This window comes from Neoarius graeffei, chromosome 25, assembly GCF_027579695.1.
Source record: "Neoarius graeffei isolate fNeoGra1 chromosome 25, fNeoGra1.pri, whole genome shotgun sequence".
Lineage (NCBI taxonomy): Eukaryota > Metazoa > Chordata > Actinopteri > Siluriformes > Ariidae > Neoarius > Neoarius graeffei.
In genome coordinates this window covers 4,820,771-4,845,770 of record NC_083593.1, presented here as the reverse complement: position 1 = coordinate 4,845,770, position 25,000 = coordinate 4,820,771, and the positions used below count along the sequence as shown (strand labels likewise).

The following is a 25,000-nucleotide window of genomic DNA, read 5'->3' as shown; positions in this document are numbered from 1 at the left end:
CATCCCATCATACATCACTATTCAGAAGTAGGTGGGTTTTGTTGCAGTGTTAATTAAGTTAAGAAGCTAATTTTAGTTCTGAACACAGTCTAATACTGTTTATTAGGTTTTATGAAAAGATTTTATTAGGTCACCATATACGATTCATAAAGAGCACGAATATAGACGGGATTAACAAGGACAGGAAACAATGGCCAAATAAGGAAAGTGGAAACTAAAAAGGCTCAGACGGTGCACAGAAAGCCAAAAGGGTCAGAAGTCAGCTTCATGCAACAGACTGTAATTACCTCTGGGAAACATAGGGTGCCTACCTAGGGACCCTCCTTACAAATGGCAGTAGAAAGAAAAATGTGGATAAACACTGAGCTTGAGAGTGAAAAGAAATGGGCCTCTGCCTGACACACACATGCACACATACACACACACACAAACACAAACCACCATGCCATTGTGTGTGTTGTGAGATAGCAGGCACTATTATATCAGATTAGTAGATCATGTGACTCTGCTTTGAACTCACACAGTACAGTGTAAGGATTAGTGTGAAAGCGAGAAGGTTGAACACTCTGTGTGTGTGTGTGTGTGTGTGTGTGTGTGTGTACTTAATATAAACAATTCTGGTGAAAATGGAGCCCTAAAATTTGTTTCCAGGCTCAGGGCTCCTCCTGATGGCAAGTGTGTGTTAGCCACACTGATGTACACTGATGTCTCATTGTGTGTGTGTGTGTGTGTGTGTGTGTGTGTGTGTGTGTGTGTGTGTGTGTGTGAGAGATTAATGATGTGTTCAAATAAAACAAATAAATGTGTTCAGAAAGGTACCGAATTATCCTGAGTGATAACACCATGGTGGTGATTAATGGTGTGGTTTCTCTTCTCAGACCCTGTGAGAAAGAAGCGGCGATGATGGATGTCCAGACAGCCAATCAGGTAACAACTCTGTCATTGAACGTCCTCTAGGTTTTTTTATATATTTTTTATTTTTTTTAGGTACTGGTAACTGTGTATTTTTGTCGACTGTATTAGCTTAATTTTTCATGATTGCTTTTGCAAGGTGCAGTATCCTAGCAGTTTGTTAAATCAGTGTTCAAATTATTCTTTTTCCTTCTCAATGTGTTTTTATTTTGTTGTAACAAGTAAAAATATGGTGGAGTAAATTGCACTTAGGGGTGTGTCTATAATGTGACTGTTTTTCTGAGGCACTTTCATAGTTTTTTTTCCCCATCAAACAGTAAGAACAATAAAAACAATGATTACTGTTGCTATGGGAACAATCACTGTAGGCAGTTTGGGTGTGGTGTAAACGAGTGTAGTGGAGGGTTTTATCTCCACTCTGTTCCCTATTCTGATACTAGGACACTCTGAAGGGTGCCTCTGTAGTGCACTCAGGACTGATATAAGTGTCAGAGGGTTCAGTTTCGGGAGTGCATGGGGACATCTGTGTGTGTGTGTGTGTCTAGGCTCTGGAGGCGGAGCTTGTGGTGAAGCAGAGAGAGGTGGAGCGTCTGATGGAGGATGTACAGAAACTCCAGAGCAGCCTGACTGAACTCACCGACTCAACAGCCAATCAGATCAGAGAATTACAGCAGAAGCTCGACTCCAAACACATACTGCTGCAGGTCTGCCTCTCTCACACACACACACACACACACACACACACACACACACACACACACACACACACACACACACGCACGCATGTAGACCACTGAATCCAGGCCTTGTTCACTTCATAGTGCACTTCTGTATGATTAATGGTAAATATCATGGACCTTTTAATAACAATAATCAAATATGTTTAAATGTATAAATATAGTGCATTATGGGTAATCTGCACCACCAGCGCCATGTCATTCATATGGATACTAACCATACACTGGGATTTTATGAGTGCACTAGCAGGCTTACAAAATAGTGCACTATATAGTGATTCAGGTGTGATTTGAATATGTAACGTGTCCTGTGTAGTACTGATTCCCCATAAAGACTTCTGTAGGGAGTAGTGAGTAGTGAGAAAGAGGAGGGAGCAAATTGGGGAATACAAAGTCGGGATTAGCAATTAGGGAGCAGGGAGTGGTGAGTAGGGAGTTGGTAGAAAGGATTAGGGATGAGGAGCAAGAGATTAGGTGTTAATGAGTAAGGTTTAGGGAGTAGGGATTAGAGAGTGAAGTACAGGGGGTGATTATGGAGTAGGTATTAGTGAGTAGGAAGTAGTTAGGAGAGATTTTGAAGTAAGGAACAAGGAGTGAGTAGGGATTAGGGAGTGCTGAGTCAGGAGCAGGGAGTAGGTATCAGGGATTAGGGAGTAAAGTACAAAGGGATGAGAGATTAGAGATTATGGAAGAGGTACTTGTGAGTAGGGAGTAGATATTAGGGAGTAAAATGCAGGGAGTAGGTTGTAGTGCGTAAGGATTAGAAATAAGGGTGCAGATATCAAGGGAGAGAATTATGGAGTAGTGATCAGGGAGTAGGGGTTAGGGAGTAGATAGTAGGGAATAGGGATGAGTGAGTGAGTAAGTAAAGTATGATGATCTGTGAGATGTTTCAGTAGATTTTTTTTCATTTGTTGCTTTGTTTTTAGGAGCTTGAAGAGAAACTGGAGGCTCAGGCAGATTATGAGGAGATAAAAAGGGAACTGAGGTGAGTTATAAACACTTAAAACTTTGGATTTACACTGTAACACACCAAGTATCATTTTTATAGTTTTATAAGTTGTACATGAGTCACTGATTTTTCTGTTGTTGTTTTTTTTTACATTTCCAAAAAAAGGCACCATATTGATAAAAATGAGATGGCAGAATCTCTTTGATTGTCGTCTGTCTTAAAGAAAAAGAGCTTTTAAACTTATTATAGGTGTACTTTGCAGGACTGCTGGGTTTAGAACCTGCTAACATTTGAATCTGACTGTAAATAGTATCAGATTTAAAGAGCAACACTGTGCTTTATCGACTCTCAGATCTGCAGTGAGGCTATTAACTCTGTTAGCGTGAGCCATAAGTGAACTGATTAAATCTTCACTCCATAACTCCATAATTTTAAGGCTATTAAAGTTGATAAAGTTGGCTGTTAGTGAATGTGGCCCGTTGTTCAGCCGTTATACTACATTTAAATTCGTTCTGATGGCCTGTTGGGACACATTCCAGTGGAATGGAGGAAAATGTTTTGGGGGGAAAAATAACTCGTTTAACTGCAAGAACCCTATGAAGCATGGCGTGTTTGCTTGCTGTTTCATTTCCATAACTGTTTAATGCTCAAAAAATGAGATTATATTGAGGCTTAAAATGTCCCTGCAGTCAAAGATCATCTGTTTCTAGAACACACACACTTTTTATTTCCTGAAATAACAGCATTATTATATTTAATTCTAGAACATTTATGGTGTGTATAGTAATCTTTCAAACTGTTCTGGCTTGGATACTTCAGTAGTGACAGTAAATAGTGCTTGAGGGTGAGAAGTGTTCTTCTGAGTTAACTTATTTGTCTATTCTCACACAACAAGTGTGTGCTTTTTTGTGTTTAGTCTTACTTGTATGCATTTTTCCTGTTGCATCTTATTTCACAACATTCTCCCATCACTAGCATCCTCAGGTCCATGGAGCAGGGTTCCTCAGAGTGTCCTACAGAACAGGTAAGGCTTTATGCAGGCTTCTTTACTAAGCAACCTTCTGTCTCAGACAGTCCGTCTGCAATATTTGCGATTAAACATCTTCTATTTTTTCATCTCCAAGCCCAGGAAGCTGGACTCCTGATGACACAGAAAAAAAAAATCTGTACGATGTGTTTTTGCACAGGGTTCCCCGAGACAGCAGGACTCATCACTTTCCAGGCAGGAGGACAGCAGTCAGGACAGAGACAGCATCCAAAAACAACCGGTTAACAACGACCTCATCAGTGAGTGTTTGAGGATGTAAAATAGACAACACACAGCGAAAAGTTTTCTCGCAAAGAAATACTGGATCTGTCTCAGGGTTAAAAACAACATCCATATAAATAATATAAAGAATAAGCATAAATAATTAAAGGAAAAACAATACATGGCCTAAAACAGACTGCTCTAAAACACAAACTTTGCTTTTTTATGCTGAAAAATCCACAAATTAATGGATCATGCAATGAGGATTTATAGAAGATTGTACTCAAAAAGAGCTGATGGAGCAGAAGGAGTGAGTTAACAAAGCTGTGAAGAAAACAGGAAACTTGAACAGGTGTAACAGAAAGAGTGAGCGTTAATGAGGACAGGAAACAATGACCATATAAGGAAAGCGGATAACAAAAGGCCAGTGAAGAGTGAACAGGATGGAATCAGTGGACCATAGACACTTTTTAGGTCACTTTCTTCCCTGCAGTGACACTCTCATTAGGTGTGTGTGTGTGTGCGCGTGTGTGTGTGAGATCAGAGCAGGTCAGTACACACCTCTGGGCTTCTCGATGGAAACACTGCTTCACTTTTGGGATGTACATCTGATTATAAACCTGACTGTAGTGTTTTAATTCTCACCTGAAGCCAATTATAAGCTCTCTGTTTACATCTTTTAGTGTTTTAGTCAGTCCTGTCCTGATTTTTCTTTCTTTCTTCATCAGTTTGTCAGGGTTTTATCCTCTCTGGTGTTTAATGTTGTTGTCTCATTCAGGTTTTGCCGAGAGCCGTCTTCCTGCCTCACCCTCCACCACACCTCCTCACTCTGACCATGCCCACTCACAGACTCCACCCCTTTCTCAAACCCTCCTGAAGAGCAAAGCTCCACCTGAGTCGTCCCGCTCTTTTTCTTCTGATTTGTTCATGCACAGCTTCAGTGCCACTTTCCCTTCACTCTCTGGAAAATCCTCAGGTAACTCGTTGCTCCAGCGGACATTCGGGCAGAACCCGTACAGCACTGACCTGCACACGGAGGAGGAAGTGGACACTGCTGAAATTGCACGGCAGGTTAAAGAGCAGCTGATGAAGCACAACATCGGGCAGCGTGTGTTCGGACACTATGTGCTCGGGTTGTCTCAGGGGTCCGTCAGCGAGATCCTCGCTCGCCCCAAACCCTGGAACAAACTCACTGTTCGTGGGAAAGAACCATTCCACAAGATGAGGCACTTCCTGTCTGACGAGCAGAACATCCTGACGTTGAGGAGCATTCAGGGACGACAGAGAGGCAATAAATGAAATTTATTAACATTATTGACATTATTAGTATTGAGAAAAATGTAATCACAAATTCAGCTTGTGAACGTATATAAATATGATAATAAAATTTCCCTCAGGAATCCAGTCCGGTTAGTTTGTTAGTAAAGTCGTTTAAATGTGTACAATAGTATATCAATGCAAATAACTTCACTTAAGACATGCCCACTCTGAACAGCTCTTAATTCCATATATGGATTCAAAGACACACCTTCTCTAGTCTCCAACCCCTTGTATTTTATAGGAATTTCTATAAAATGAAGGTGATACGGAGGCATTTGGTGGTGTTTTGATTTTCTTTTCTCTCTTTTTCTCTTTCTCGGATTCTCTCTCCATCTGTCTGCCTGTCTTTCCTTTTCCTTCTCTCTCTTTCTGTCTCTCTCTCTCAGGTAATATTACCAGTAGAGTCCGTGTTCCTGAAAGCAGCTCAGATGAATCCCTCAAGTCCATTTTGGATCAGACTAAAAGGGACCTGCACGGACACAAAAGTGAGTTGATTGCATGTCCTCTGACTGTGTGATGTCACTTCCTGTGAGGTTTACTAATATTACTAAAGGCAATGTCTGAAACACAGACCTGTGTTTTTTCTGTCTGTTCCTGCAGTTGAAGGTGTCCACTCGTCCTTATCAGTTTCCTCAGATGACAACCTCCCCTCTGTCCTGGACATGCAGCAGGTGGCACCCGGTCCCACGATGTCCTCTGACCTTTCCAGTTTGGGCTCCAAATTACTCGGTTCCTCCATTTCTGTGCTGCCTTACTCACCTGTGGAGCTAAAGTCTGTGAAAAACACGTCTGCCTCTCCTGTGATGGACTCCTGGAGGGAGCAGTGGTGGAGCACGATACACTGCGAACAGCACAAAGACGCACACACTCGGGAAGACACAGAGGTACAAGAGATTTATGGACACTGTCAGACTCTGGGGATGGAGGGTCTTTGGAATGATGTACTCTGGGAATATGGAGCTCGGTTGGGAATAAAGACCCAGGATATAGAATCCTGGCACTGTAGGAGATTTGAAATACAAGCGCTTGGGAATATAGAATGTTAACTAAAAGCATTTGGTGATGTTTTGTATGATATGGTTATTACAATGGGCGGCATGGTGGTGTAGTGGTTAGCGCTGTCACCTCACAGCAAGAAGGTCTGGGTTCGAGCTTTCTGTGTGGAGTTTGCATGTTCTCCCCGTGTCCGCGTGGGTTTCCTCCGGGTGCTCCGGTTTCCCCCACAGTCCAAAGACATGCAGGTTAGGTTAACTGGTGACTCTAAATTGACCGTAGGTGTGAATGTGAGTGTGAATGGTTGTCTGTGTCTACGTGTCAGCCCTGTGATGACCTGGCGACTTGTCCAGGGTGTACCCCGCCTTTTGCCCGTAGTCAGCTGGGATAGGCTCCAGCTTGCCTGTGACCCTGTAGAACAGGATAAAGCGGCTACAGATAATGAGATGAGATGGTTATTACAGTAACACCTTTCTTTTATAATCTGCCTGAGTCCTTACTTCCTTTTTTCCCCTCAGTTGGCCAACATGGTGTCTGAGATTCCCCTTTCCTCACAAGATTACTGGAAGGAACAGTCGAGCACGGCGCCTCCATTCCCCAGAAGCTCAGAACAAAATTTGTCGATGTCCATCACGAATGAGACGCCTCACAGCAGTCCTTCCCCTTCCTCTTCTTCCTCTTCACTGCAGACAAAGCAAACGAAAGCTACGATAACACCGCTGACATCCGAGCAGTATGAAAGATTCATGTACGAGGAAGTGGATACGGTGGAGCTCACTCAGCAGGTCAAAGAGAAACTCGCCAAGAACGGCATCTGCCAAAGAGTGTTCGGGGAAAAGGTATGAAATGCGGTGTGGTCAGATGCCAGGCCTACTTCACTGAGACTGACACAGAGGCCACACCCCCTTAACTAACACTGACACACACAGAGGCCACGCCCTCTTCACTGAGATGTTTGAACATGATTAGTGTCACTAACATCTGAAAAGTGTGTGTGTGTGTGTGTGTGTGTGTGTGTGTGTGTGTGCAGATTCTGGGCCTCTCTCAGGGCAGTGTGAGTGACATGCTCTCTCGGCCGAAGCAGTGGACTAAACTGACTCAGAAAGGCAGAGAGCCATTTATACGCATGCAGCTGTGGATTGAAGGAGAACTGCAGGATCTCATGAGGGGTAACACACACACACACACACACACAACAGTACACATGAGCGCACACATGCGCTTTAATTTTAGATTAGCCACGTCTCCCAAAAAGGCTCAGTTGTCAACTCGTGTTTAGTTTGCAGTGTGTATTGAAGCAAAAAGTATGTGTGTGTGTGTGTGTGTGTGTGTGTGTGTGTGTGTGTGTGTGTGTGTGTGTTTGCATTTCTTGATGCAAAAAAAAATTTTATTCACTGAATTCTAAACTTAAATCCTGATGCAATAACAAAAACAGTGACCTGGATTTCGTAGAAGACCTAACTGTGTCATCTCATTAATTTGCAGTGATGTGCATACGTGTGTGTGTGTGTGTGTGTGTGTGTGTGTGTGTGTGTGTGTGTGTGTGTGTGTGTGTGTGTGTGTGAGTGAGATGTTAAGGCAGTGCATGATGAATTGCATCAGCCGTGTGACCTACATTAAGGAGCATTAAAGCAGACTAAAGAAATTCTCCTCCAGGGTGTGTGTATTGTGTGTGTGTGTATATTGTGTGTGAGGTTGAGGGCACTGCATAACCCCTCATTAGTCACTGTAGATATATTCTGCTGAATGTCATCCTGTCCTCTAAACAAACAGACACACACACGCACAGAATAATGTTCCTTTGTTCCTGTCTCAGCAGAGACTTCAGCGAGTGCTAGCCCCACCCCCGAGTCACCTGGAAGCTCGTCTGAGGAGCTCGTTAAGCTCGTTATGGACCAGCAGGAAGAGGTGGGGCCTGAATCCCATGACACTGTAGCCAGCATGCAGGAAGTGCTGGTCACGCCACCAGAACTCGACACCTACTCCATCAGCAAGAGGGTCAGAGAGGTGCTGAGTGATAATAACCTCGGTGAGTGAGAAAACAAAATAAAATACAAACATCACTTTAATCATCGCACGTCTTCAGTAAACTCTCTGAACTCTGTCGTATATTCACACGTCACGTCTGCCACTTAATATTTAAGATTAAATTGTACAGGAGTAAATTCTACTTATATTTAATACAGGCCTCAAATCTGAAGCTAAATATTTTCAATTGTACACAGCATGTGTAATTAAAGGATGATTAAATTAAGGCTGTGATTAAAAGATTAAAAATATGCGAAAGCTGTAACAAATATAGTTGTGTATAAAATACTGGAAAATAAATAAAATAATAGAATTTTGTAATGGTGTGTTCGTGGAAAACAGATTTCAGCTTCTGTGGGCTTATTAATAATTAATAATTTGTTAATAATGGTTGATTTTGTTATTGACTTTATTATGAATTAAGATTAAGAGTCACAGTTGTACATGAAAGTATTATTATTATTATTATTATTATGGGGGCGGCACGGTGGTGTAGTGGTTAGCGCTGTCGCCTCACAGCAAGAAGGTCCGGGTTCGAGCCCCATGGCCGGCGAGGGCCTTTCTGTGTGGAGTTTGCATGTTCTCCCCGTGTCCGCGTGGGTTTCCTCCGGGTGCTCCGGTTTCCCCCACAGTCCAAAGACATGCAGGTTAGGTTAACTGGTGACTCTAAATTGAGCGTAGGTGTGAATGTGAGTGTGAATGGTTGTCTGTGTCTATGTGTCAGCCCTGTGATGACCTGGCGACTTGTCCAGGGTGTACCCCGCCTTTCGCCCGTAGTCAGCTGGGATAGGCTCCAGCTTGCCTGTGACCCTGTAGAAGGATAAAGCGGCTACAGATAATGAGATGAGAATGAGATGAGATTATTATTATTATTATTATTAACAGAAGCAAAATAGTTAAGTGTGTTATTGGGACTCAGATGGTCATTAATTCCTGTGTGTGTGTGTGTGTGTGTGTGTGTGTGTGTGTGTGTGTGTGTGTGTGTGTGTGCACGTGCGCAGGTCAGCGTCTGTTCGGTGAGGCTGTTTTGGGTCTGACTCAGGGTTCCGTGTCTGATCTGTTGGCTCGGCCCAAACCGTGGCACAGATTGAGTGCGAAAGGTCGCGAACCATTTGTGCGAATGCATCGATGGCTGAACGACAAGAACAACATCCAGAAACTGAAAGAAATCAAACACACTGAGAAAAAAGGTACAGCATTATCACTGTAGAACACACACACATACATACACACACTCTCTTTCAGACGCTTCATCACAGGTTATAACGCATCCTCAGGTCATGAAACCACCACAAGAGCAAAAGCAGACTTATTTGCAAACACAGATTGTCTGCTGGTTCCGCCCACTTCTTCTCTCCGTTATCATGTGGATTTACATGTTACAAGTAAACACAGGAAAATACACACACATTCCACCACATGAAGAAATACATCCAGTCAACATCAACATTACTGACAGCTGAATCCTCTGAATCTTATTACATAAAGAATTATAGTTATGGGGTGGCACGGTGGTGTAGTGGTTAGTGCTGTCGCCTCACAGCACGAAGGTCCGGGTTCAAGCCCCGTGGCCGGCGAGGGCCTTTCTGTGCAGAGTTTGCATGTTCTCCCCGTGTCCGCGTGGGTTTCCTCCGGGTGCTCCGGTTTCCCCCGCAGTCCAAAGACATGCAGGTTAGGTTAACTGGTGACTCTAAATTGACCGTAGGTGTGAATGTGAGTGTGAATGGTTGTCTGTGTCTATGTGTCAGCCCTGTGATGACCTGGCGACTTGTCCAGGGTGTACCCCGCCTTTCGCCCGTAGTCAGCTGGGATAGGCTCCAGCTTGCCTGCGACCCTGTAGAACAGGATAAAGCGGCTACAGATAATGAGATGAGATGAGATAATGAGATGAGATGAGATTATAGTTATGTTTTGTCTCCTGTGTGATATTTGGTAAGATTTTATTCAGAGACTGCCCCCTACTGGTCATTTAACACCTTCATACTGTCACAGTTCGAGCAAAAAAATGCATGAAGAAGTTAAAAAGGGACAAACTTTTCAGTTATTGCAGTCTATCTATCTATCTATCTATCTATCTATCTATCTATCTATCTATCTATCTATCTATTCCTTATTAATTTAAGTTTAGTTTTATTTATTTTGTTTTATTTTTATCTTTCATTTGAGATTCAGACTAACAGTTGGAGTATTTATACATGTGTCTGATATAAAAAATGAGGAATAAATTCATGCTGCACATTGAATATAATGGCACTGTAAAGGCAAAACATCTTTTTTTTAGTTGTCATGAAAATTCTGTAGTGAAGCAGTCGAGTCATGGGAGATTTAATATTTCTTAAAATTAAAACTCTCTTAAGTGTGTTTTTAAATTTGAATCGCACCTCATTGTTGTATTTTGACCACAGTCTGCTACTGATGCCCTTTATAACAATCCTGGTGTGTGTGTTGTCTCCAGTGTATCTGAAGAGGCGTATGAGCTCACTGTGTGAGGATGCTATGCTGGACAGTGGTGTGTGTATGGGAGAGTTTGGACAGGAGTGTGTTCCTCAGCTGAAGAAGTCTCGGGTCGTCCTCACTGTGCAAGAGAAAGAGTTTCTGAGAAAAGCATACGAGGAGAAACCATATCCTTCACCAGGAACCATTGAGGAACTTGCAAAGAAACTTGGACTCAAAGTCAGCACCGTCATCAACTGGTTCCACAACTACAGGTCAAAGACTCATCATGCTCACACTCTCATCACACTCACACTCATAACACACACTATGATTTATAGTAAATACAGGAGATTTGTGAAATTTACAGCTAAACGTTACAAAGTGAAAACAAAACCATTTTTTGTTCACAGAACCTTCAGCATCGAGAGCTGTTGAATTGTGCATCGTTATAACTGAAACGTCTCATCATTGTCCTTATAAAAGTGTCCAAGAGTTTTTAAAAATAGTTATTAAATAAACATCTCATCTCATTATCTGTAGCCGCTTTATCCTGTTCTACAGGGTCGCAGGCAAGCTGGAGCCTATCCCAGCTGACTACGGGCGAAAGGCGGGGTACACCCTTGACAAGTCGCCAGGTCATCACAGGGCTGACACATAGACACAGACAACCATTCACACTCACATTCACACCTATGGTCAATTTAGAGTCACCAGTTAACCTAACCTGCATGTCTTTGGACTGTGGGGGAAACCGGAGCACCCGGAGGAAACCCACGCGGACACGGGGAGAACATGCAAACTCCGCACAGAAAGGCCCTCGCCGGCCACGGGGCTCGAACCCAGACCTTCTTGCTGTGAGGCGACAGCGCTAACCACTACACCACCGTGCCACCCTAAATAAACATTATTTTTATTATTATTATTATTTAACAGTTATTCGCTGAAGGTGAAATGAATATCAGTGAATAACAACTGAGATGAAGTTGAGGATATTATTCACTGATATTCACTGAGCCTGAGGCAGATAATTGTTTTAGTATAAATACACCAGTGGTTATTTAAAGGATATGGGACATGGATTTTTACCTGGGCATAATTATGTATAAAGGACATAAGAAATGCCATCTAAATCACTGCAGGGTGTCAAAAATGTGAAAATCATCACATTATTCAAGTTTTTCTATACATCAGCGTAAAACAAGGATTCGTTAATGAGCTAGGTGGTCACGTGACCCGTGACGCAACAAAAACTTTCCAAGGAGCCAGCGCTTGGGAATCTAATGTAAACAGGTTACCGAAATGGACACCATCGACAGTGATATTCCCGATGTTTCACAGAGATGTGAAGTTAGACCCTATCAATTCAAACCGATAGCTGGAAATTCACATGAACATGGATCTTGTCTTTACTCTGACGGGTCAGATGATTCTGAGAGTGAGAGTTCATTCAATCCCCATGAAACCGAAAGCGGTCGGCTCGATAACACATCCTGGCAAGTTAAAAACAATTCTGCTCAAAGGCTAATGATCTGTTGAAAGAAGTATTATTTTTGTATCATACATTGAAAGTTCATCATAGATCTAGCTAAAGTCCGTTGCAAGCTAGGTTTTTTTTGCTGATATTTTTCGAGATTGATTGAGATACAATGCTTCCAGAGTCCGAGATGAAAACATTCAAAATGGCGAAACGAGTCAGAATTATGATAATCAATAATTGATACACCCAAAATTATAATACTAATCCTTACCTCGGCTTTCAGTCGCTTAGCGCAGAGGTCTTCAACAGGGGGGGTCGCGAAATCGCACCGGATCACTCATATCAACAAAAATATTCCTGCCCTGTCCCCTGGCCTTCGTGCAGGGATGCAAACAGCGCGCCTTTCAGCGGATGCCGCCTTTTTCACGGCTGAATCGCGCAGATCCGATTTTTTTTAAAAAAATAGCGATATTAATTCATGAAACATGAAGTATAAGGATGAGAAAAAAACAGTTTAAATCAGGAAGCTGCGCACATTTGTGCAGGCTGGCGCAAATGTGCGCAGCTTCCCGATTTAAACTGTTTTTTTTCTCATCCTTATACTTCCTGTTTCATGTTTCATGAATTAATATCGCTCAGTACCTGAGTATTAGTGTTGAAAGAATCCTCAGTGAAATGGTCCGAACACAGTTTGTGGGAAACAGTAGGTGCAAAGTTTTTTCAACAGGTGTTCTGTAAAGTTATCCTACCTCTTGGATTTGTCCTACCAAGCCTACTGCGCATGCGCAGGTGAGCCCACACTTTCCTCAGCTTCGGGTCCTTGGGAAATGCAAAAAAACTTACTCCAGGGCATTTCCCATTGGAATTATTGCAACCATAAGCAGCACAATACACCATGATGTCCAATGTATGATGTCCAATGTACTTTAAAGACTATAAAAACAATTTTCTTGTCATCCACTTCTCCATTCATCTACCCGCTTGTGCTGTGCCCGAAAGTTTTTGTTACGTATGATCACGTGACAGCGGCTCTTCCGGTTGCAAAAAATGCATATCGGAAGTCGAGCAGAAATGCCATATAATCATCACGAATATAACGATTTTGCTGAATTTAATAGATGATTTTGTATTTGTTGATGCAATTAATTCATATTTTTAATGGAAAGAAACTGAGAGAGCGTGCTTTTATGTTTCATGTCCCATATCCTTTAAAAATAATAATAATAGTAATATATTTAAAAAATAATTTATTTCAAACTGCAAATGCGGCATGTAAATGTAATAACGGCGCGGCGCAGATTTGTGTCACTTATCTGTACCGAGTCACATAAAATACTTTATTTTGAAACCGATAAAATAAATCACAGTTCCACCTTACCTTTGAATAGTTTTAGACCAAACTTCATAGTATCTTTAGTGCTTTTAGGAACAGCATTTTCTTTCATTATTTGTCATTCTTCCTCACTTACAGTGATGAAATGCTTGGCTGCCATTTTGCCGAGTCACTGGAGGTGAAATTATCCAAATCTCTCAACCAATCAGCACATGCGATTTCCTATAATCACTTCTGTATTTATCCAAAACACACTTAATAATAATAATAATAATAATAATAATAATGTTTGTTTTTAGATTCAGATCTTTTTACACAGACTCTAAATTGACCGTAGGTGTGAATGTGAGTGTGAATGGTTGTCTGTGTCTATGTGTCAGCCCTGTGATGACCTGGCGACTTGTCCAGGGTGTACCCCGCCTTTCGCCCGTAGTCAGCTGGGATAGGCTCCAGCTTGCCTGCGACCCTGTAGAACAGGATAAAGCGGCTACAGATAATGAGATGAGATCTTTTTACACAAATAATGATGAAGAGTTAATTACATTTTTTCTAAAAGAATGACATTTATACAATCTGAAGGAAACTTTGATTCTGAAAACCAGACATTGAAGACAGGATTAAAAAACATTTAAGATTTAAATCTATACATTTTAAAACTGTAAAATCTGACCAATTACCAAATAACATCACAACAAAACTTTTCCAGTTACCATGACAACAAGACATTGTCCATGCCTACATCCCAGACCATCAGATTATTAATGATGTAATAAATATAGCTGAGTGCAGTGATCTGCTGGGTCTAAGCACCCCCCAGTGGCCTGTTATTGCCGAGTGACACAGAACAGTAAAGATGCCTTAGATGAACATCCTTCCTGCTTCCTAGGACTAGCTCGCTCACAAATGTAGGCTTTGCGTGTTATGCAAATTAGCAGAAAAAAATCCATAATGGTGGACAATGGGTGGGGCCGATATAAATTTGGCTTAAGCCAAGGAGTAAGAGTTAAAAATAATTTCGAGTGTAGGACTCACGGTTCTCTTGATATTGTCCAAAGCATGAATGCTTGCACTATAGCACCACCATCAGGCTGTTTTGGCCCATCTCAGTTGTCTGAGTCGGGATCACTTCTATAGGGCTTGTGGTTTGGTCTGAAGGATTAATTTCAGCAGAGAATCAGAAGAAGAAAAATCCAAACAAAGCCAGTAAGGTTACAGCACTCCTTGCTTGGACCCCGAAGAAAATATATTACTTCTGTGTGTGTTATTCCAAGTTGCTTTTTAGACACAAAATTTAGTGTGGAGGTTTGGGACAGAGCTTTAGAGGAGAGGCTGGAACACTTCCTGTTTGCTGTTTCCAGGTCTCGTATTCGGCGTGGAGTCTTCATGGAAGCAGCTGCAATGAAATCAGACGGCGTCTCCGAGGAACAGACGAGTGGAACGCAGGAGTGTTCTGAGCTCCCGGACTCCACGTTTAACTTTCCAGAATCCTCGGCTGCGCCCGGAATCCTGAGAGACAGCAGTCTGCGCAGGCGGAAAGCCGCCAACCTGAACAGCATCATCCATCGCCTGGAGAAAGCGGCGAATCGGGATGAGGCCCACGACGGAGACGAGTATGAGAGTCAGGACGTGAGTGCGGAGTGTGTGAATGCTTCCTCTTCAGGGTAATGTCAGGGTGGATAACTAACTGGAGGCGGAGTCTCAGACATAGCACTCTCACTCAAGCTGATCATTAGCATATTAGGCCACACCCATCAGGGACAGTCCCAGATCAGTGTAAACAGCTGTTATATGGGTGTTTTATCTCATGTACATCTTATTTAAGAGTTTGCTGGATGTTTAATAGACACTATTTTAGAATATTTTATATGATTTTCTGATAACAATCGCCAGCACTGCGTGTTCAGAACACCTGCTTACATAAAATATGAGGAGGAATAAAGGAGGAAAATGGTGGATGAGTGAACTAATAACCGATATTAAAAAAACAGCTCCAGCAGTGTGCTTAGTGGACATGGGTTCTCCATGGCAGGAGGAGAAAACAAGAAGAGATGATTTTTTAAAATTTTGTTAATTATTGTTATTATAGCGCACTTAACACTCTGCTACGGCCCAACGGTGCAAAAAATAAACCCCAAAACAATACAAACCCTTCAGCAATAAAGGCAGCAACTGTTAGTTATTGCAATTGTTAAAATCTCATCAGTCAAGTGTGTGTGTGTGTGTGTGTGTGTGTGTGTGTGTGTGTGTGTGTGTGTGTGTGTGCGTGTGTGTGCAGAGAATAAAAAGTGACCTCGGACTAAAAAAGAAGCACTTGAGGAAGCAGAAGCTCTCTGCTGTCAGCTCTATGCAACTCTGCTTTGGATTTTTTATGCTAGAAATTTAGACTTCTTTGCCTAAAACCTTTTATAGGTATTCTTTTTTAGCCCAGTGCCCTACTCCCGAATCTCTAATCCCTACAAACACCCCACTGCACCATGCATCATGGGTATTCAGTACTTTATTCCACACCTTATTCTCTATATAAGCCACATAAACACCCTCATCAGTCTACACTGGGCGTGTCCTGAATATAATATTTAAAAAAATAAATAACCATTAAAATAGAATATTTAAAAAAAAAAATTTGTAAGTAAAAAAACCTTTTGAACCAGGCAACTTCGGTAGATTTGTGAAGTGAAACACAGCCATGAGTCAACACTTTAACCCTCAGACCCTTCAGTCAGACGTGTTTGTATGCAGCATGAGCAGGAAACACTCGCACAGTTTAAACGTTCGTCTTTAACCTGCTTTTAAAATGACTAAATGTACAAGGAGCAGAACTGAAAGATTCTTTCATTATTTTTTAATCAAATTCTACATCCTGCGTACAGTTTTTAAAATAAATGAAGCACTAAATATAAACCAGGTCTTTGTGCAATTTCAGACAAGCACACGCAAAACAAGCGCTAGTTCACTGTTAGATTTGCTAAATCGAAATACACTAGATATTCTTAATAAATATCTAATACGCTAACAAGCAATGAAATGGCCCTTAATATGGCAGCTGAAGAGGACGAGCGAATAAGAGCGATTCATTTTTCAGTTCATTTTATACATACAGTGGTGCTTGAAAGTTTGTGAACCCTTTAGAATTTTCTATATTTCTGCATAAATATGACCTAAAACATCATCAGATTTTCACACGAGTCCTAAAAGTAGACAAAGAGAACCCAGTTAAACAAATGAGACAAAAATATTATACTTGGTCATTTATTTATTGAGGAAAATGATCCAATATTACATATCTGTGAGTGGCAAAAGTATGTGAACCTTTGCTTTCAGTATCTGGTGTGACCCCCTTGTGTAGCAATAACTGCAACTAAACGTTTGCGGTAACTGTTGATCAGTCCTGCACACCGGCTTGGAGGAATTTTAGCCCATTCCTCCGTACAGAACAGCTTCAACTCTGGGATGTTGGTGGGTTTCCTCACATGAACTGCTCGCTTCAGATCCTTCCACAACATTTCTATTGGATTAAGGTCAGGACTTTGACTTGGCCATTCCAAAACATTAACTTTATTCTTCTTTAACCATTCTTTGGTAGAATGACTTGTGTGCTTCGGGTCGTTGTCTTGCTGCATGACTCACCTTCTCTTGAGATTCAGTTCATGGACAGATGTCCTGACATTTTCCTTTAGAATTCACTGGTATAATTCAGAATTCATTGTTCCATCAATGATGGCAAGCCGTCCTGGCCCAGATGCAGCAAAACAGGCCCAAACCATGATAATACCACCATCATGTTTCACAGATGGGATAAGGTTCTTATGCTGGAATGCAGTGTTTTCCTTTCTCCAAACATAACGCTTCTCATTTAAACCAAAAAGTTCTATTTTGGTCTCATCTGTCCACAAAACATTTTTCCAATAGCCTTCTGGCTTGTGCACGTGATCTTTAGCAAACTGCAGACGAGCAGCAATGTTCTTTTTGGAGAGCAGTGGCTTTCTCCTTGCAACCCTGCCATGCACACCATTGTTGTTCAGTGTTCTCCTGTTGGTGGACTCATGAACATTAACATTAGCCAATGTGAGAGAGGCCTTCAGTTGCTTAGAAGTTACCCTGGGGTCCTTTGTGACCTCGCCGACTATTACACACCTTGCTCTTGGAGTGATCTTTGTTGGTGGACCACTCCTGGGGAGGGTAACAATGGTCTTGAATTTCCTCCATTTGTACACAATCTGTCTGACTGTGGATTGGTGGAGTCCAAACTCTTTAGAGATGGTTTTGTAACCTTTTCCAGCCTGATGAGCATCAACAATGCTTTTTCTGAGGTCCTCAGAAATCTCCTTTGTTCGTGCCATGATACACTCCCACAAACATGTGTTGTGAAGATCAGACTTTGATAGATCCCTGTTCTTTAAATAAAACAGGGTGCCCACTCACACCTGATTGTCATCCCATTGATCGAAAACACCTGACTCTAATTGCACCTTCAAATAAACTGCTAATCCAAGAGGTTCACATACTTTTGTCACTCACAGATATGTAATATTGGATCATTTTCCTCAGTAAATAAATGACCAAGTATAATATTTGTGTCTCATTTGTTTAACTGGGTTCTCTTTATCTACTTTTAGGACTTGTGTGAAAATCTGATGCTGTTTTAGGTCATATTTATGCAGAAATATGGAAAATTCTAAAGGGTTCACAAACTTTCAAGCACCACTGTAACTGTTTGTGATGAGTCTAACCTTTTCTTTCTTCTCTTTTTATTTTGAATAATAATTATAAGACTAGTAGCAGACTTTTTATTAGTTGATGTAGTGGTAGTCATTTATACAAGTATGTCATAAATATTAAAGTCTTATGGAATTGTTTTTTTATATGAAGGGACGATAAACGATCACCTTCCATGTTATCAGATGAACAAACTGCCGGCAGTTCATTCAAGCATTAGAACGTTAGAAATGTGTACTGTTAATTCTTAGTAATGAATTTTACACCTTTATTGTTCTGTTAATGAGTTTAATGAACATGATACTCTGCACTAATCATCCAGGCATTATAATGCATCATAACCCATTGAAATGACTTGACTTGTAAAGCATTTAAATTTTCTCATTTGTGTGTGTGGTTTTTTTTAGCTGATGTTTTTACTCATGTGATCATTTCGCAGTGAGACCAGTCACACCACGGGACACCAGGAGTTCACAAACTTTTGATCTAAATGACCTCAAATTTGTCCTTAAAACTTTACATCATCGTCGTGTTTGTTGTCATGAGTCTTAATTAGTCTTGGATCAAAATTCTGACCTTACAATCAAAAGTATTTACTCATCTAGAAAATCCAGAAAGCTGGCAGACAAAATGGAGCTTTCAGGAGGTTTGAAGGCGACATGAGAGGATTTTAAAATTCAAACACTAAGTGTGACAGGACACCAGGTTAGTGTTAGTGCTCAATATTGCTCTCGAATAGTGCATGAGATTTGAGACGCAACACTGTTGGCTCCAGCTTTCCCCACGACCCTGACATATCAGCGGTATAGAAGGTGATGGACAGCACAAAAAGTCCATCCTCAATATTCTGAGATTTCTCATGTTGATTTGTAAAATAAACAAATGTAATTGAATGAGTTTCTCTCGTGATGAAGCGAGCCCAGTGTTTTCACGACCCCGAGTTTGGGAATTCCTGTGCTACACTGATATCGTCACACCCTTTTGCTGAAATTCTGTTACAGTTACTAACACTATATCCTATAAATTAAACGACTCTTATTTTTACAGACACAGTTTATTTTAATCTTTATTTCATCGGTTTTATCGAAAACAAAAGTCCTGCAGTCAATCAAATTCTCTCATTTGTCCCAGAACAAGGTGTAAAATAACTTTAAGGTGTAAAAATGCATTTATAAAACTGAAATGCTCTTCAGGATTATTCCACAGCATCAGGAATATGTTTCATCACTTCCTGTCTCAGGTTTTGATGTTAAAACCTTTATTTGAACAAACAGATCAATCACAAAAACCAGCAAAGTGTTCGAAATGTTTAACTGGATTAATTTCTAATCATTAAATACACCTCGCTGTATGTGTATCTGCTAAGGCTGTCCATGTAAGTCACATATTGTTAATTTATTACACTTAATAGACAAACATTTTAAATGTTTTATTTTTTCTCCCTTTTCATTCAACTCAAAGTGAGTTTATTATTTTATTTGTGTATTTTATTTGAGTCATTGTGTCAAGGTCTAATTAAAAACGAGTCCAAGTTTATTTAAAAAAAAAATTATGGCTCTGTTTGACAACTTATTGACACATCATTTACTTATTATTTTTTACATATCAGTGCATGCAATGATTTATAAACCAGATACCAGGCAGCAGGTCACATTCAGATCTCAGGTTAAATTTCCATTTTAAAATGTTAACAATGCATTTTATTTTCTGGTGCGTTTTATGTTCTTTGTTTATTTTAAAGCAAAGTGTAAATATTAAATAAAAAAAAGTCCATTCCATTTTTATATGTATCTAATTTTATGTGTATTATCTGTATTTGCAAATCTGTTGTCTTCCAGTTTTAATCCAATAAATCAGTCACTGTATCATTATTCATTTTTATTACATTCATTTTATTAGCACACAGGTTTGATCATGGAAGTAAATATATTTTGAATTTTCAGTGTATTGTGTGTGCGCACCATTTTATACTTATGAAGTCTTTTATTTTATTTATTCCAGTAATTAACATCAGTTTAGTCTGAAAATTTTGAAATTATTTGGAAAGTGACAGAAAAATAAATGTTGCAATTTCTAGTCTTCTTAGTTTATTTATTTACCTACAATCCACATAGTGTATTTTTTTTAATTAGCGTTATTTATCTATTTATCTATCCATGTCCAAAGATACTCCATATTAATACAAGTTTAATGACAATATAGCTGTAATTATTATTATGTCTGGAAGTCAGACATACTGTATGTTGTTAACTTGGCATCATTTTTCCTTAAACCATTTCTCAAAGGTTCATTTTTATCCTCGTGTAGTTATTAGCAAACAGAATAGAGATATTACAGTAATGATTCTTTCAATAAAAGCTTTATTCTGTACAGTGTTGTTCTCAGACTCAATAAATATCAACACTCATGAACATGACACAGAATTTACAGAAGTCTACACATGTCCACTGAGGCTGCATGCAGTGACTGAGAGGAAGTGACGTAAAAACTCTATTCAAAGCCCAGATAATGTTCAAATTAAAACTAATTCAATTTCAATTCTAATTATATACAAAAAATATTGATGGATTAATTTGGATTTATTTATATTATATTATCATTCTGGTATAAACACTGATACCACAAACGCCCATAATTACATAATGATAGAGAAAAGGGTCATTTGCAGTTCAAGCTCTGCTTTCTTAGTTTTCATTTATTTAAAACATTTCTTCTGCTTTTCTCATTTATTTCTTTCATCCTTGTTTCATTCCTTCTGTTTTATCCTCTGTCCCTCTCTTAAGAGTGGCTTGAACGGTCTAAAAATTTTAGCTTTCTATTTTTAACGAAGTCCTTAAGGCCTCTGCATGCTCTTGCGACAAGGCTTTCGCAGATAGCTTTTCGCAGACAGTTGTAATTTATCGTTGAGCGGGGAGTAATAGGCGTGCGCGATGTTATTCACTGCCACAATGCAAGGGGGCGCGAAGTCGCTAGGAGTAGTTGGTGGGTGTGGTTAGTGGAGTGTTTATCCTCTGGCTACTTATAATGACTAGAACTGGAGTCGTATAGATGTACGTACTTCCTCACTTCCTCGATCAACCGCTCTTCGTGCTGCTCCATCTTCGCTCGTGTTTTTAAAAATGGCGGTCGTGAAAACAAAACAAACCGGGAAACTAGGGAAGCGGAAGTGCGTGTACAGCGGATGTAGAGTGGACCAACCAGAGCCCTCTTGTCTGCGAGGCTTCTGCGGTGGTCACAATTTTTGGGAGGTGCGCGCAGAGCATCTGCGAAGGTGGGGGGGCTACGCAGACACTGTCTGCGACGCTATCTGCGAGGACTGGGTTGTCAGCATAAATTGGCCTTTATCGTCCTCTGATGGTCAATGCAAATTTATCTATGATATGGTCCAGAATAAAGTCGTCATGGTGATGATATTGATAAATGTATAAATCATGTCAGATCAGAGAAAGATTATCCCTTTGCTGACTTTAAACTGAACAAAATGGCCGCTGCTACAGCTAGCATGATGCCTACAGCTACTTCTGACATCTGTCCCAGTTTCCTGTCCTGAATCTTCTCTTCTTTCTGCCTCTTGATCTCCTGCAGACGAGCTCGGATGTATTTCTGTCGCTGAAGCTGCTCGCCGTAGTGCGCACGGTAGAAAGCGTCAAAATCAAAGACATTCTGCGATCGAGCGCCGACCTCTGGTGAGCGACGTTTCCTCGTAGCGTCACTTGAAGATCCGCTTGTTGTTTCTTTCGTCGCAGTTGGTTGGGTCAAACCCCGGACATCGGCCTCGCTGAGAATCCCAGCGTCGTATTTCTTGCGTAAAGTTTTATTCCCCAGCACGTTGTAGGCCTCGCTGATTTGTGAGAATTGTGACGCGGCATGTTCACTGCCTGCGTTTTTATCTGGATGGTAGATGAAGGACTGTTTATAGTACGCAGTCTTGATCTGCGCCTGTGTGGCGTTCGGAGAAACCTGCAGAATATCGTAATAAGCACTTTTTGATCTGTATAATGGGATTTCCTTGGTGTTTGAGGTTCTATAAGATCTCGATATCTTTATAGACCTGTGAGATAAAGCGCTGTGCCAATGGATCGTTCGAATCACAGCAGGAAAGTCAAACCTGTTTTTAATGGTGGCCAGATGGAGGAAAAAAGATGGAGTCATCATCCACAGGCTACCTGTAATCACAAAAACACTGGTTTACCTCATCATCACTTTGAAATTAACGACTTATACCTTTAATCAACCCGCTGAAAGCCTACTTCTGCAGCTTTACCTCAGTTTTAATGACTAAAAAGAGAAAGCCAGGATGTTTAGACTGTTTCAGTTTACACATTTAGAGCAGTTTATAAAATTTTAGAAAGGTGTTCTAAAATACAACCAGTAATAGTGATCAGCATCGTTGATATGACGTGGAAGGTTGACTGGCGACATCTCGTGGTAAAAATAAGAAACTGCACGGATTGTACTTTCATAACAGGTATTTATTTATAAATGATATAAATTCAATAAACATTTCGCTCAGTGTTTATATATGCTTCAGTAAACAGGAAACCCATTCAATATACCTGTTTCGCCTTAAACAGCTCATGACAAACAGACTCCAAGCATTTTCTTCCAAGGCGAACTGAACAACACCACAACCGGAAGTCTCTGAAACACTTTCACTTCACACTTTAACACACAAACAGCCTGAGATGCTGTGAAAATGTGAAAATTCTCAAAATCCTACCGGCTCCTGAGCCGAGCCACAGCCTGACCTCCACCATGGTCTGTCGAGTTCAAAGGCCGAATTCTAAATCACTCCCTGCGCCCTACATGCGCACTACTGAGGGTACTGAAGGGTGAGGAGAAAGATTCAGGGAGCCTATCTAGTCCACTCTGTGTTCAAAATTAACCTGTTTTAGGGTTCAGCCCGAAGAACTCGCTTTACTTCCGGTGACAAACAAGCCGGCCAATCAAAAGAGGACTTCGTGACACGGGTGGGAAAATATAACCAATCGGGTTCGAGGAAGAATTTCTGCATCACTGATTGGTCAGAGGGCAGTGTTGTTTGTTTAAAAAATATATTAAGTAGATGAGATAGATTAAAAAACATAATAAATAAATAAATAAATTCCGAACAGCTGTGATGACATCTATCTATCTATCTATCTATCTATCTATCTATCTATCTATCTATCTATCTATCTATCTATCTATCTAATTTTAGTCTCCGCCCACTTTATTTCCAGCTCACTTTATTTCACGACAACTTGAACCTGAGCCACGCTTTGGCAAAAATCAGAAACTTGCTGTATAGACGTGTATTATAGGACTTTATATGATTCTTATATTATCGGACTTTATATGATTCTTTACATGTGTGTGTTTTGAAGACCAAGAAGGATTAAAGGGCGTGGTTTAAGGGGGTGTGGGTGGAGGGGGCGTGGTCTGATGTGACATCAGGTCGCAGCTGGATTGTGATGTGCAGCAGAACCCGTGAATCTTCTCCATCTCTGTGTTTGTCTCTCCGGGGTGACAGTCCAGACTAAACCCCACCACACACATCCGGTTCGAGTCGGGTTCTTTAGTGTGCATGCAGCAGAATGGAGCAGGCGAGACACCGAACGGAGACGCAGGACAGCAGCAGCTCTCCTTCAGCCCCGCCAGCTCTTCATCAACATCACGACTGAGGAGGCTCACTCATGAAGGCCGAGGAGTTCCTCCTCAGCCCACAGTCATGGTCGTGTTCTCGCCTGCGAGGGACAGCGAGCCAGCGGGAGATTCCACCATGTCCAAGTCCGAGGAGGAGAAGCGCAAAGCAGCCATTTCTACTCCGAACAGAAACTTACCCAAATCCCTGCGCACCTTGAACGCACCCCAAGAGGTAAACAGGCCTGGTTTATGCCTTGTTTGTTTGTTTACTTGGCCGCAGTATTGAGGTGGTGTAACATATTAGCCTAATATCTGTTTATAAACGTATGTATACTGTTCTGCTTTACACAAATGCCATGTTTTTCTATTTATAACTTATTAATTTGCTACGTGTCAGTGTTTTGATTGCTCGCGTTCTCTTCCGGTTTACGTAAATCTGAGCTCTGATTGGTGCATCACGGCACGCGGAGGACAAGCGGCGCCTCTGATTGGCTGTTCTGTCCTAACACTGGGCTTTAATCCTGATGCTGATTATTTAATCATGTTTAGGAAAATTCCACTTTTAATAAAGATGTCCACGAACAGCAGAGACACTGGCATGAGTACTGTCGTGTCCTTTAGTCTGATCAGGGTTTTTTTTTTTTTAAAGTGCACAAAAAGTCTACATTTATCTTTTTATTCCTGTCTGAGTGAAACCCAGTCTGTTTACTGGAATACAGTTTCCTGTTTAAAATGATTTAAAGAATGCAAATGAGGCAGTGCACAGATTTTCACATCAAAACATAATGTAACATGGAATCTGTGCAAAGTGCATGCATACATACAAGATTTTTAAAAAACGTTTGAAAGTCAGAGCTAATAAAGATATTTCAGTAGATCCTGATGCCAAGGCACGGTGGTGTAGTGGTTAGCGCTGTCGCCTCACAGCAAGAAGGTCCTGGGTTCGAGCCCCGTGGCCGGCGAGGGCCTTTCTGTGTGGAGTTTGCATGTTCTCCCCGTGTCCGCGTGGGTTTCCTCCGGGTGCTCCGGTTTCCCCCACAGTCCAAAGACACGCAGGTTAGGTTAACTGGTGACTCTAAATTGAGCGTAGGTGTGAATGTGAGTGTGAATGGTTGTCTGTGTCTATGTGTCAGCCCTGTGATGACCTGGCAACTTGTCCAGGGTGTACCCCGCCTTTCGCCCGTAGTCAGCTGGGATAGGCTCCAGCTTGAACAGCGGCTAG

At 41.1% G+C, this 25,000-nt stretch overlaps 3 protein-coding genes across 8 annotated transcripts in view; 2 read left to right on the top strand and 1 right to left on the bottom strand.

The window, feature by feature from the left end:
• The window catches only part of cux1a (cut-like homeobox 1a), a 43,890-nt gene extending 23,866 nt beyond the window's left edge, over window positions 1–20,024 (top strand). For 2 of the 5 annotated variants that reach the window (XM_060909310.1, XM_060909307.1), the window contains 14 exons: window positions 879–927; window positions 1,458–1,616; window positions 2,579–2,637; window positions 3,577–3,625; window positions 3,789–3,888; window positions 4,629–5,138; window positions 5,557–5,655; window positions 5,771–6,054; window positions 6,682–7,002; window positions 7,194–7,332; window positions 7,980–8,192; window positions 9,193–9,381; window positions 10,647–10,899; window positions 14,796–16,580. In XM_060909310.1, coding sequence (XP_060765293.1) covers window positions 879–927; window positions 1,458–1,616; window positions 2,579–2,637; window positions 3,577–3,625; window positions 3,789–3,888; window positions 4,629–5,138; window positions 5,557–5,655; window positions 5,771–6,054; window positions 6,682–7,002; window positions 7,194–7,332; window positions 7,980–8,192; window positions 9,193–9,381; window positions 10,647–10,899; window positions 14,796–15,102 — 2,731 coding nt within the window. In that variant the 3' untranslated portion in view covers window positions 15,103–16,580. Of the gene's footprint in view, window positions 1–878; window positions 928–1,457; window positions 1,617–2,578; window positions 2,638–3,576; window positions 3,626–3,788; window positions 3,889–4,628; window positions 5,139–5,556; window positions 5,656–5,770; window positions 6,055–6,681; window positions 7,003–7,193; window positions 7,333–7,979; window positions 8,193–9,192; window positions 9,382–10,646; window positions 10,900–14,795; window positions 16,581–18,592 lie in introns of those variants that run through there. The other 3 variants (XM_060909309.1, XM_060909308.1, XM_060909311.1) reach the window with 3 other exon arrangements.
• A 472-nt stretch (window positions 20,025–20,496) lies between these two features.
• LOC132873678 (dnaJ homolog subfamily C member 30, mitochondrial) lies at window positions 20,497–23,049 on the bottom strand. 2 transcript variants are annotated; one of them, XM_060909442.1, is made up of 2 exons: window positions 22,874–23,049; window positions 20,497–22,319 (listed from the first exon to the last, which is right to left on the bottom strand). In XM_060909442.1, the coding sequence occupies exons 1-2, from the start codon at window positions 22,908–22,910 to the stop codon at window positions 21,604–21,606; spliced, it is 753 nt and encodes a 250-aa protein (XP_060765425.1). In that variant the 5' UTR covers window positions 22,911–23,049; the 3' UTR covers window positions 20,497–21,603. The 2 variants fall into 2 exon arrangements, with proteins under 2 accessions (XP_060765425.1, XP_060765426.1); XM_060909443.1 differs by having other exon boundaries at window positions 22,710–23,047.
• A 521-nt stretch (window positions 23,050–23,570) lies between these two features.
• kctd7 (potassium channel tetramerization domain containing 7) overlaps window positions 23,571–25,000 on the top strand; it is a 4,352-nt gene continuing 2,922 nt past the window's right edge. Inside the window, exon 1 of the mRNA XM_060909256.1 lies at window positions 23,571–24,010. Within this exon, the coding sequence (XP_060765239.1) occupies window positions 23,720–24,010 (291 nt within the window). The 5' untranslated portion in view covers window positions 23,571–23,719. The remainder of the gene's footprint in view (window positions 24,011–25,000) is intronic.

Bases quoted from the DNA above. Each gene is read 5' to 3' on its own strand.
- LOC132873678 (XM_060909442.1), bottom strand. From the start codon at position 22,910: ATGGTGGAGGTCAGGCTGTGGCTCGGCTCAGGAGCCG. The intron at 22,320-22,873 runs GTAGGATTTTGA...TTGTGATTACAG, and splicing joins GTGGCTCGGCTCAGGAGCCG to GTAGCCTGTGGATGATGACT.